The sequence below is a fragment of the Chanodichthys erythropterus genome, chromosome 10, assembly GCF_024489055.1.
Source record: "Chanodichthys erythropterus isolate Z2021 chromosome 10, ASM2448905v1, whole genome shotgun sequence".
NCBI lineage: Eukaryota > Metazoa > Chordata > Actinopteri > Cypriniformes > Xenocyprididae > Chanodichthys > Chanodichthys erythropterus.
The window spans coordinates 46,354,121-46,367,831 of NC_090230.1; the positions used below are offsets into that span (position 1 = coordinate 46,354,121).

The window sequence follows — 13,711 nt, forward strand, 5'->3', positions numbered from 1 at the left end:
GTAAGATCAGGTTTCTAACACTGATGCGACATGGGGCGAGTTTGTGTGTAGCTGAGGTGATGTTCTGAAAAACATGGAAATTAAGCAAATTTAAAAACACAGCAAAGTATCAGTGACTCATATACCGAGTGAATATCATCATATCTCTGCACTTGTGTAGTGCATCAGTGATTAAGAGCTTTTATTCCAATCCACACAGATGGCATTATATTACTGTGCTGCTGAATGTGATGATGTTTACTGCCAGCTTAAGGTTTTTTTTTTCCTTTTTTAGTATTTTGATTAATTCTGGGATTCAGTTTAGGCTGCGGTAATACTGTTTTCCCTGTCCCTAATCTGCTAACCTCATATCTCTTAATGAAAACCTCCAAGCCGTTTTTTTGTCTTCTATATTGTAATCTTGAATGAATGAGGTCACAGATTGATAATGTGCATGTGACATCCTTCGTATCACTGCTCTTCTTACCTGAAACTCCTCTCGGAACAGAGAGGGACTTCATGCTCCCCATGGCACAATAAAATAAAACTATGGCACCTGGACGTAAAGAAAAGCCACATCCAGAGATCATCCGCCAAATCAATTTGTTTCACAGAAGGATGCAACTGTGTCCTTCTCTGAAGACCCAGCTTCTTTCTTTGATGTCTTATCATAAGCTTCATGAACACAACCCTGGCACAAAGCATCTGTTGTCTTTTTGAAACAGACCAACAGCATGAAATTTTGCCCATCACAATTTACTCACCCTCATGTCTTTCCAAACCTCTTTGACTTTTTCTTCCAAGATTACAAAAGGAGATTTTTTTTTTTTTTTTTCCTCCATAAACAATGACTGTTCCTGGACATTCTGCTAAACATCTTTTGTATTCTACATCGGAAACGAAGTCAAATGGATGTGGGCTCTTTTTATTTATGTTATTTTATTTTTTGGAAAATGAACTGTCCCTTTAAGAAATAGACTATTTAAATCCACGTGTCTGACGGCCTCAGAGGGATTTGTGTTTGTATGTTGAATACATAGGCCTACATTTCCAGAATCACACATCCGGTAGCAGAGCTCACCTATTTCACTCAGTTTTTAATCTTTGATTATTAGGATATCATGTTTTAATCTATTATGTTGCTTTTCTCTCTATAATGTGACAACTGTGTTTGCATAGTGAGATACCAAAAAAGAATCCGTTTTCTGAAGGTCCTTTGTCATATGAAGATCAATTATATCCGATGGCTGTCTGGGTGCAGAAACTGATGATCATACCAGATTAACCCAAGGGAACAGAACACACAAACATGAACATACTGTTCTGTGGCTGACAGTCGGACAGAATATCCGTCAAAGTGATTGAAATGATGAAAAATGCCTCACAGCCTGTCATTATCCCGCGCCCATTCTTAGTTCTGAGAGAACACAAATTGTTATATGAAATAATTTCACGAATTTGTCTTCAAGCTGTCCTTGTTTAGACTGGAGCTTGTTTACATATCACAGACTCAACTACAGGTGCTGTAATTATGATAGTTTATCAAGCGTGAAGGGATGCAAATACGAAACTTTGTCTGGGCGGGTGCTGCCATCTGTTGGTAGAAATATATAAGCTCGAGGATTCCCAAAATGTTGTCTCAGACAAACCCGTTTGACCTGAAATATTTACTTGGGGTAAAAGTTAATATTTTGATAATTTAACAGCAAATTTGCAGTTCTGTGTTGTGAGTTAATGGTCACATGACAATAACATATTTAATTTATTTTTATATTCATATTTATTTATATAAAATATGTAATTATTTTTAGTGTTTTTGAAAATTAAAAATTGACTTATTTAATAAGTGTTATTTTAGTATTCTATTATAGTATTTGTTAATATTTTGAATTAGTTTTCATTTTTATTTTAGTTGACATTTTGTACTGTTCTTTTGACATTTTTATTAGTTTTTGTTTTTTAAATCTTTCTATTTTAGTCATTTTAGTACTTTGACTAATTTTATTTTAGTAGTTGCAACATTTAAATTTTAATTTAAGTGTTTTACATTTCATTTTTTAATCTAATATTTTATTTTATTTCAGCTTTATTTTAATTAATAAAAATGATTTGTAATATTTTTATTAGTTTTAATTCAATAACAATGGATTTAATTATTTAATTTATCAACTCGCTAATGTAGCTCATCCTTTAAAAAAAAACATTGTACAGTAAACTAATTAGAAGGAAAACAAGTCTATTTCAAATAAACACATTTTCATAATTTATTAAGCTTTCAGTTTCTTAAGAGAGAATAATTGTCACAAGCAAGATGTTAGAGCAGAATAATCAAAATATAATCACATTAAATTTAAACAAAAAAATGATCAGACATTTTATTTAAGGCAACATATACAGTGCAACCATTTTTTTGCTTACAAATGACCATTTGGTTTTGGAACTGATGGAAAAAAGTTCAATTACACAAAATCAGCATTAGTGAAACTACAGTATGTGCAGTTCTGAACACCTGAGAGTCTGATCCCAGATTCACTGGTCTCTTTTCTAAAGTTTCAAGCCTTCAAATGAGTCGCACAGTTTCAGCAAAAACATACTACAGCACAGTATAGTCCGATAGCATAATGTCCCCTGAGTAGAAGAAAAGGTTTTATTGAGCTGCGAGATGAGGTTTGTTGTGTTGTTGAGTCCAAAAATGATCCTGGCTGATTGATTCTATGAGGATGTGAGGATGTTCAGGGACACGCAAGTTAAAACTATATATGATCATTTCGAGTAAAGGAATACTTCGTTGAACACTGACCAATACAAACTGAATGCGAATGATTAAAGGGTTTGAGTAAAAAAAAAATATTTATATGTATATATATATACACAACCTACGTACGACCTACAATCAGACGAGGACAGTAGTGATGTCAAGTTTGTTAAATGCACCTTCAGCGAGTCATTTTAAGTTCTAAAAAAAATCCTTCAGCAATTTTCTATGGTCCTTCATTCAACCAGCACATCTTATTTTGCTATTTGTCTGTTTCAAGCTTGCTGATAAGAAGATCTGTGCTGAGTTTCACCATTGAACTAGACTCACTTTTCTCAAAAGCCGAGGCGTCAAGTGGACAGGTACGTGACTGAACTTCTACGACCCCAAGAGGTAACAGGTTCTGTGAGCTTGATTGTGCGATGGTGTTTTCCATTGAGGATTTAACTGGTGGTTTGGCTCCAGAGCAACAGGTGTGCGTGGAAAGGTCTGAAGCCTGGGACAGGTGTGCCTCGGTGCTCTGAGAGTCTGGAGAGGGGCACAGGAAAGCAGACAGCGGACAGTCCGGAGAGGAATATTTGGCCAGCACCTGTAGCTGCTCGGGTTTGAGGGCGGCTTCAGCACAGACCCTCTCATACAGGCCTGAGTAACTCTGCCAGGCCTTCAGCTTCATCTGATTCAGCTTCATCCTTTCAGCTGTCAGCTTCTCTCGCTCACTCCTCTGCAGAGAACAAAAACGTATTTTAAGATTTATGTATTTGAATTGCAAATACAATTTCACTGGATTACAGTTTTAACATGAACAAACTAAAACTTAATGTGATGCATATTTGTCAGTCATTCATAAGTGAAACGGGTTATATTTCTGCACTCAAAAAAATCATAGCATAGTAACTATTTGCATTATTTGATCTTATTTAAATAAACCTATTTTCATAAAAGCATTTATTCAAATGGCTTACAATCAGCATAAATCTGTTCATTTTGAAAACAATTACATTTATTCAGTTAAAAAGTATGAAAGTGGAACCTGGCCAAAAACAAAGTCGCTGTTTGGATTTTAATAGGCAAATACTTAAGAGTCTATGACTGGATCATTATTGCTGTTATTATTACAGTTCTTTTAACCCTATTTGATGGTTGTTTAAGAAATGAAAAGCTACACACTCCATGTAGGAAGACACATCATGGCCATATTCCAGGATGACAAAGCCAAGATTCATCAGGCTCAGTTGTGAAAGAATGGTTTGGAGGGAGCATGAGGAATAATTTTCACACATGAATTGGCACCACTGAGTCCAGACCTTAAAGGGATAGTTCACCCAAAAATGAAAATTACCCATGATTTACTCACCCTTAAGCCATCCTAGGTGTATATGACTATCTTCTTTCAGACGAACATAATCAGAGATATATTTAAAAATCAGAGGTTGCTCTTCCGCCGCTAATCATCGCCGAAAAGCATGAAAGTTAGATATGGATATTTTTCTTACAAAAACCCATGGCTTCACTTCAGAAGTCCTTTATTAACCCCACTGGAGCCATATGGATTACTTTTATTATGGATGGATGCATTTATTTTTGCTTCAAAGCAAAAATAAATTTCCACATTTATTTATACATTTATAAATAAATTCACATTTTTATACATTTATAAATAAATTCACCCCATTCACTGCCATTATAAAGCTCGGAGAAGCACGAATATTTTTAAATATATCTCTGATTGTGTTGGTCTGAAAGAAGATAGTCATATACACCTAGGATGGCTTGAGGGTGAGTAAGTCATGGGATAATTTTCATTTTTGGGTGAACTATCCCTTTAAAGGTGGGGTACGCGATATTTGAAAAATGCTTTGAAAGTTGGTCGGACTGACACAACCAGACGCAAGAACAAATGTGTAGCTGATCAGCATTAGGGGGCGATGGAGGAGAGAGAACGAGCAAGAGGGAGATTTGAAGAAAGACTGTAGAAAGAGAGATGGCTTATAGCAGGGGTGTCCAACCCCGCTCCTGCAGAGTTTAGCTCCAACCCCAATTAAACACGCCTGAACCAGCTAATCAAGGTGTAATTAGGCATACTAGAAACCTGCAGGCACGTGTGTTGAGGTAAGTTGGAGCTAAACTCAGCAGGACAGTGGCCCTCCAGGACTGAGTTTGGACACTCCTGGCTTAGAAAAATTTAAAAAAGAGAAAAGCACATAAAAATATCACTGGAAAATGAAGGGTTATGATCAGGAAAGAGCTTTAGGACCCGCGTTAATATTAGAAAAGCTTTCCAGCGCTGGAGAGAGCAAAGCAGAAAGGTCTGAAAACAGACACGGAGGCTGCTTTGATTCTACTCCATGCGCGAGTAACAATGGTTTTGAGTGTCATTGTTTGTCTGGAGCTGCTGCGCTGTTGGCAACTAACAACAAACTCTTGTTTGTATTTACTCTTGTGTGCTGTATGTTCATTTTTTGTGCTTCCGTTTCATTCATTAATTATCTTTGTTTTATTTTTTGTGAAGCATTATTTTGTTGTGCTTTTGCTATGATAAACAGACATCCACTCTTGCATTGCATGTGTAAGGGATACCAGCTAGTGAGAGTTGTGCAGACTGATGCAGCAGGGCAGCTGATGACTCCTAGGGAATGCGGTGTTGTTTACTGTTTAGCATCTTTGTTAGTTCATCTGCCTCGCATTGCCATGCTGCGTCCCAATTCACCTACTTATACTACGCACTAAAAGTATGTACTCTTTCTGTGAACAAAAAGTACTTACTTTTGAGTGTGTAGCAAAACAGTAGACAAGCTTTGGGACATACTATCACTACATTGCGTCTTTGCTCTCTGCCGCATCCAGTCACCGTAAACTGGCCTGTCAATCATCTTACATCCTCCACATTTCATTTAGCTCATTTCCTACCGTGTCGGAGAGAAATGCAGCACGTTGATCTGCAGTCGCGAGTCTTTCATGTGAAGAACTCTCCTCATATTAATGCATAATGATGCATTTAAAAGTTAATGGCCAATCAGATCTTTATAAAAGTCCACATTGGTATTTGCAGATGAAAAATAACACATATAACATTAAATAAATATTTTCTATCAGTTTGAACTGATTATTAGTCACTCAAACAACCTCTCAGAGTCGATCGTGCATATTCGCCATGTTTTGTAGTTTTTAACACTTTTTACTCGTGTTTTTAGTTATGAACTGAATCCTCGTGCAATGCGCAATGGGTTGTGGGCAATATTAGCCTCTATAGTGTTCACGGATCTACACCACGAAAATCTACCGGAAATAGTAGACCATCCGGGGACTTTTGGCATACTCTTTTCAACATACTATGCTTTGGGACACACTTATTTTGAGACAGTTATTGTGGTTCGGATTGGGTGCTACGGAAGCTTTGGAGGCAGAGCAATGAAGAGAGGGGTGTGTTTATTTTGGTTGATTTCAAAATATCAAAAATGTTCAGCAACAACTGAGAAATAACTTACTGCACCTTTAAATTCAATGAAAGTTTTTGGGATGTGCTGGAGGAGACTTTACAGAGTGCTCACCTCTTGTATTGTCAAGATCTTGACCAAAAATTGATGCGCCTCTTGATGGAAATAACATCACAACATTTATTTCCATCGAGAGGTGCAACAATTTTCAAAAACCTGTCCAGGTCATATTTCACCCAAAAGTAATAACAAAAAACGATTTTTCTTAAAGAAAATTATATATATTACATTTAAGCACATTTTTCCCTAAATTATCATTACCATAATACAAAATGTGAATAAATAAAATACTAATTAAAATATTTATACATTATCATTGCATTTTGGTATTGTCTTAATTTTTTTTAAAATCATTTTTATTATAACCAATGAAAAAAAAAACAATTTCAATTATGGTTATCTTATAAATCATGTTTTTTTTTTTTAAATAATTATCCTTAAAATAGTTTTGTATTTTCTTTAATAACAAAAAAATCCCTAACTTTTTCTTTTTTTATTTCAGAGTGAAATGTGATGACATTTTTGTGAAATTCACTGAAAGAGCAGCTGTAGATCAAAACTTTCATCCTCAATGAGTTATTGGAGTACAGTTACAACCTTTGAGCCTTTAGGGATTACTCAGACTAAAAGGATCTTTCAAATGCTCACCAGTTTCTCAATTTCACACTCCAGGTTTTGTATGCAGTCAAGTTTCCGCTTGCGGCAGCGACGGGCTGCAATACGGTTTTTGCTTCGTCTGCGGATGTCATGCACAACATCGAGCTGCTCCCGTGTCAAGCACTGCTGCTTCAGCATCTGCTGGAAATCATTCCTGCTCAGAGACACGATCTGATCCACAGAGAGCGGCAGCGCCATCTGGAGTGAAAGAACGCAAATGCTTCACTACTGTTGTCAACATCACCTAAACAAATATGTCAGATTCCTCCTGCTCAGTCATGGCAGGAGGTCTGTTCATATTTTAAACACTATAATGTCAACTTTGCTCGATACTAAATGAGTAAAAGATTAATGGGTTAATGCTGTCATTAAGGTCCTCATGCAGAGGACGTCTGTGGACTTTCGACCTTACTGCGAGTCTGACTAGTCATTATCAGGTGTGCAAAGTAGGTACATTCCAGCCTGCTCAAAAGGCAATGAACAGTGCAAAGTCCAACAAACATTAACACATTGAAAAACTCTTACCACAGGTGCCAGGTTTTTGCTTACTGACCCACCCAAATGTTATTTTTTTCTTTCAATTATTGCTTCACCAATATTTTTTCTAATATAGACTTAAAAACAGGTCTGCTGATAAATGGCACCTTTTGAAGGGTCTCTAAAAAAAACTCACCCAACAACACTATTAAAAGGTAAAGTAACTAATTTCATGTATAACTGGATAATTACTCAAATTTAAAAAATAATAAAAAAAGGTAACAGCAACTAATTCTTAAGAAATGTGAAGCTTAACAAATAGAACACAAAAATTTAAATTAAAAACAAAAACTAAAATAAATTTGCAACCAATTAGATTCCAAAACAATTTTGGATAAATATAATGACATTATATATATATATATATATATATATATATATATATATATATATATATATATATATATATATATATATATATATATATATATATATATATATATTATTATTTTTTTTTTTTTGAATTATTATTATTATTATTATTATGTTAATATAATTCACATAATTGTATTTATTAATTATATCAATATTATTAATTATTATTATATTAATAATATAATTGTATTTACATAAAATATTCATATTATTTATCATACTGGACATAATAAACCAATATCCATCAATCCCTATTCATGTTCGGTTTATAAAGTAAGTCTGATTTTTTTTTTTTTTTTGCCCTTTTTATTGTCCATCAGGACTATTTGAAGTTTAATCACTTAATGTAATGCGCACATTTCCTCAACAAACTGCACAATTATGTATTATTTAAGCACAAACGCTAAGGGATACGGGTTTGTTCAGATCAATGAAGCACCACTAATAAATACAACCAGTGCTCACCTCACACACTCGTTCGCTGCTGTAAGACTCACTGTCCCCCTCTGTGTCAAAACTATCAGAGTCCTCCCCTGATTGGTTGGAGGGTAAGTACGGACTACCCTGTGATGTGGATCCCCCCTCTCCATCATGTAGTTGAGCACCCACTGCACCAAAGTTCTGCATAAATGGACACTCTAATGCTCTGGGATCCAGGTACCAGCTTTTCAGACAATTTGAGGCCTTCGCCACCAAGCCCAGGCCAGAGGGAGACGCCTGACAAGAATCCGTCCAGAACGTAAGCTGCTTGGCCACCTCTATTTCCTCTGGGCTCCTCTGTTCATTGCTTTGGTCATCCCTAAACTCCATGTATGTTCTCTCAGCATCATCTATTCCTGAGTGAGGGGACATTCCCCGTTTAGCCAGGTCTCCTGAGTCACAAATGGAATGTGCCGACTCATTAAAGGTTGGAAATGATGGCTGGCCTGCGCAAGGACCAGAATTCAGAGGACAACATTCAGGCAGACGAGAATCTTCATCGTCAACGGGAGGTGTTTTATTGCACGCAAATGTCTCCTTGCAGTCTTCATTGCTTGAGCAAGGAGGGCAGCTTAAAGGACAGTCGTCATCTGTCTTGTCAAGGGACATAGGTGTCGAGTCGCAGACATCCAGACAGGATCGCTCCTTTCCGCAAGCTATTTGAAACTTCCGGTACTTTGGGCACAGGAGGGAGTAATCTGTCTCTTTTCCACTGTAACATCCTTTTGCGACATCCTCAATGGCCACTGAAGGAGGGCAAGATGTCTCTTTGGCTTTAAGCTGAATCTGTGAGGGTTGAAGTAATGATTTATCTTCATCAATAACATCATCCTTGTTAACCGAGCTCAATTCACCCCCTCGTGATTTGCAGCATTTGGTTTTACAGCACTTCTTCTGGACTTTTGATGTGTTTCGGCTACTGTCAAAGAACTTGGGGAGAAGGAAGTCGAAGCAGGCTTTGTCCAAGTTCTTGAATCCAAGAACAGAAGCACAGTTACGGATTTCCAGGACATTCTCTTTGGTAAAGATGAGTTTTGAGGTGTATGCAAAATCCAGCAAGGGTTCAAACCCCTCTGAGGTAACCTTAATAAGGAAAAAAACAATAGATTTTAAATCAAATGCATAAAAATCTGACTTTCCTTTGCATCATATCTCATATAAACATTGAAGAATAAAATATTTCTGCCACAATGTTGGACCAAATATATCTCATGAACTTCCTGCTTGATCAGTTCAGACCTTTAATTATGTTGTTACCTCATCAGGAAGGTTGATGACAATTCCTTCAGGTGTATGACTGGACATACGAGCGCAGAAGTAATCACTGCAGGACGCCAGAACTGCCCGGTGGGCCCGGAAACTCTGGGTCTCCACCACAATAGTCACATCACACAGAAGATCTTTCTTCCTCTGCTCATTCAGACATTGCAGAACATGGGAACTGTGCACAGATGACTGGAAGGTGAACTTAAACGACTTTGAGCTTTCCATCGACATGCTGAGTTAATCTGTATAGTAAAAACATAAAGAATAGATTTGCATGTGCTCAATTCAACTGTCAAGCGTGTATACTAAAATAATTCACAAATAGTCAAATAGATTGAGATTATTTGACTATGGAACTCATTCATTAGGCATATAAAGCAGGCATCACAGTTCCAACACAGTTTGACCAATATATTTCAATTTCCTATTACTGGATAAAGATTTTTCAAAATCACTTTATGGATGTTGCATGCAGCAATTTTTAACTATTTCTTACCAATTAAATATTTTAGTGCTGAGCATAAATTATATATATATATATATATATATATATGTATATATATATATATATATATTATTAATTAATTATATATATATTATTATACGGAAAGTACGGAAAGTATTCAGACCCCCTTAAATTTTTCACTCTGTTATATTGCAGCCATTTGCTAAAATCATTCATTTTCATTCAGTTCATTTTTTTCCTCATTAATGTACACACAGCACCCCATATTGACAGAAAAACACACAATTTTTTGCAGATTTATTAAAAAAGAAAAACTGAAATATCACCTGGTCCTAAGTATTCAGACCCTTTACTGTGACACTCATATATTTAACTCAGATGCTGTCCATTTCTTCTGATCATCCTTGTGATGGTTCTACACCTTCATTTCAGTCCAGCTGTGTTTGATTATACTGATTGGACTTGATTAGGAAAGCCACACACCTGTCTATATAAGACCTTACAGCTCACAGTGCATGTCAGAGCAAATGAGAATCATGAGGTCAAATGAACTGCCTGAAGAGCTCAGAAACAGAATTGTAGCAAGGCACAGATCTGGCCAAGGTTACAAAAAAATTAGCTATCGGGGGAGAAGAGCCTTGGTGAGAGAGGTAAAGAGGAACCCAAAGATCACTGTGGCTGAGCTCCAGAGATGCAGCCGGGATGGGAGAAAGTTGTAGAAAGTCAACCAACACTGCAGCCCTCCACCAGTCGGGGCTTTATGGCAGAGTGGCCCGACGGAAGCCTCTCCTCAGTGCAAGACACATGAAAGCCTGCATGGAGTTTGCTAAAAAACACCTGAAGGACTCCAAGATGGTGAGAAATAAGATTCTCTGGTCTGATGAGACCAAGATAGAACTTTTTGGCCTTAATTCTAAGCGGTATGTGTGGAGAAAACCAGGCACCGCTCATCACCTGTCCAATACAGTCCCAACATGGTGGTGGCAGCCATGTTGGGACTGTATTGCTGTGGGGGTGTTTTTCAGCTGCAGGGACAGGACGACTGGTTGCAATCGAGGGAAAGATGAATGCGGCCAAGTACAGGGATATCCTGGACGAAAACCTTCTCCAGAGTGCTCAGGACCTCAGACTGGGGCGAAGTATTACCTTCCAATAAGACAATTACCCTAAGCACACAGCTAAAATAACAAAGGAGTGGCTTCACAACTCCGTGACTGTTCTTGAATGGCCCAGCCAGAGCCCTGACTTAAACCCAATTGAGCATCTCTGAAGAGACCTAAAAATGGCTGTCCACCAACGTTTACCATCCAACCTGACAGAACTGGAGAGGATCTGCAAAGAGGAATGGCAGAGGATCCCCAAATCCAGGTGTGAAAACCTTGTTGCATCTTTCCCAAAAAGACTCATGGCTGTATTACATCAAAAGGGTGCTTCTACTAAATACTGAGCAAAGGGTCTGAATACTTAGGACCATGTGATATTTCAGTTTTTCTTTTTTAATAAATCTGCAAAAATGTCAACAATTCTGTGTTTTTCTGTCAATATGGGGTGCTGTGTGTACATTAATGAGGAAAAAAATGAACTTAAATGATTTTAGCAAATGGCTGCAATATAACAAAGAGTGAAAAATTTAAGGGGGTCTGAATACTTTCCATACCCACTGTATATTCACTATAGAGATTTTCATGTTGTGAACATATTATAGAGTAACAGTTGCCCATCCACTTTTTTTAGTGAACTTTAGTTCCAGAAATATTTTCATTAAAGAGTTATAAGACTTGATCCAAAACCAACCAACCAGCTATGAGTTGAATCACAACATTAAAAACTTTTATTTAAGCAAAAAAAAAAAAAAAAAAGAAAAAAGAAAGAAAGAAAATCGGACAGAAATACAAAGGTACAAGACAAGACTGAGGAAAAGAACTACAATCCCATGAAGCACTGCGAATGACAATCGAATTTTAAATATTGTATAAATGTAAAACTATTGATCTAAACGTGTATTATGTATTTAGAATATTTTACTGCAAAATATGCATACACAAATATTTAAGTAGGCCTAGTTTGAGAGCATAGGGATTTGTTTGGCGCTAAAGAGTATTTTTGTTGGTGCAATTTGCTTGTTTCATTCCCTGATTGGTGGATATTTTTTGCCGAATCATGGTAATGTAGTTTTCAACCAGAATTCTACTGTTGAACACTTATATTTAAAAAATAAGTTTAAATAATGTGGACTGTTGGCTTCAACATAAGCATATGCCATCGATTAACAACATTGTAGCTCACAGCTAGTGAGTTTAAAGGTTATTATAAATGAAAAAGGAAAGTAGTTGTGTTTACTTATGGAGCCCAGAGTTGTACAAACGACCAGTTGTGTAACTTAGCTTGTGGCGAAACGCCTTATAATTTGGCTTCATATATTTCCGTGAAAGGGAAAAAAATTATACTGATTAACTATCCTAATCACAGCCGACCTAACATTCAAAACAACAGCGCTCATGCTCGCTCAATACTTCTTAAAAGAAGAAGAAGAAGAAGAAGATCACACTCGCTCTACAACAGAAGCGCCTCGGGGGAAAATGCCTTTTGAAACACTTAATACGTACGTGTCTTTGCCGACGGGAACTCCTTATCTCAACTGTGTACTACTGATAATTTGACCTGGTCAAGTCATGATTGTGTGTGTGTGTATGCGCGCGCGCGTGTGTGGCGCAAGAGTGTTAGTGTGCGCGCTCTCTGCTGACTCATTGGGTTTTGCTGATAAAGGATGAGCAAGCATTTTCCCCGTCTGTCCCTTTCCACAAAACTCATCGACTGTATAAGAACTTAGGGACCAGTTGCCTCATACAGTTCATCTGGAGTATTTTATGTTGTTAAACGGAAACATTTGAACTAATTTCAACAAAATAGTGTCGAGTAAAAACAACACACGCGCCTTTAATGTAATAAAAACCGAACATTACGATTGTGTAACATAACCTAGTGAGCCGCCTACCTAGACAGCATTTAAGGTATCTCAGGCGCTTTAAATATTCGAATGGAACCAGCGAACCGCGGATGTGATGCCCAAAAATGCTGTCTAGGTAGGAAGCTCATTATGTATTGAGACAGCCTACGTCCGACGAAAAAAATGACATCTGTATTCTGTATAGAAGAATATTTAACGCCTCCACGATCGTGATCATTAAAAAACACAGACCAGTATGGCGTGAAAGGGAACAAGAACTAAACTATTTCATAAGTATTAACATTTAAATGAGACATTTTAAACTTTAACTATAAAGTTTTCCTTGTCTTTCGGTTGTCTCTCGACATACATAAACTAACAAAACCACAAGCGTTCGTAAATACTCACCTGTCATATCACCGGAGAGTGAGAGTAAAAGTTGAATTTGACACTACATACTAACTCGGCTTGCTTAAAGCGATCACTTGTAACTATGAAAACAAGGAGGCGCTTGTGTTTCACTCTGGTGTCATGTGATTTCTGCCCAAAATTGTTTTTGTCCCGCCTTCTCAAACACAGCCCCCTTTCATTGGCTCTCTGTCCTGTCAATCATTTACGTCACTACTTCCTTAGTTTTCTCCAGACCTGACCGACACATACATCATTTAACCTCGTCAGTCCCGAGTTGGGAAACTTTACAAACAAACTACCTTTGTGAAAAAAGTGAAAACGGCATTTTAAATAGCAAAATGCAA

The 13,711-nt window shown here is 37.0% G+C and overlaps 1 protein-coding gene across 1 annotated transcript; it reads right to left on the reverse strand.

Moving 5' to 3' along the window:
• Positions 1-2,242: 2,242 nt before the first annotated feature.
• Positions 2,243-13,469, reverse strand: bach1b (BTB and CNC homology 1, basic leucine zipper transcription factor 1 b). The gene is made up of 5 exons (XM_067397940.1): positions 13,365-13,469; positions 9,535-9,785; positions 8,263-9,360; positions 6,877-7,083; positions 2,243-3,455 (listed from the first exon to the last, which is right to left on the reverse strand). Exons 2-5 carry the CDS (start codon positions 9,772-9,774, stop codon positions 2,997-2,999), a joined length of 2,004 nt encoding a protein of 667 aa, XP_067254041.1. The 5' UTR covers positions 9,775-9,785; positions 13,365-13,469; the 3' UTR covers positions 2,243-2,996.
• Between the last annotated feature and the right edge of the window lie 242 nt (positions 13,470-13,711).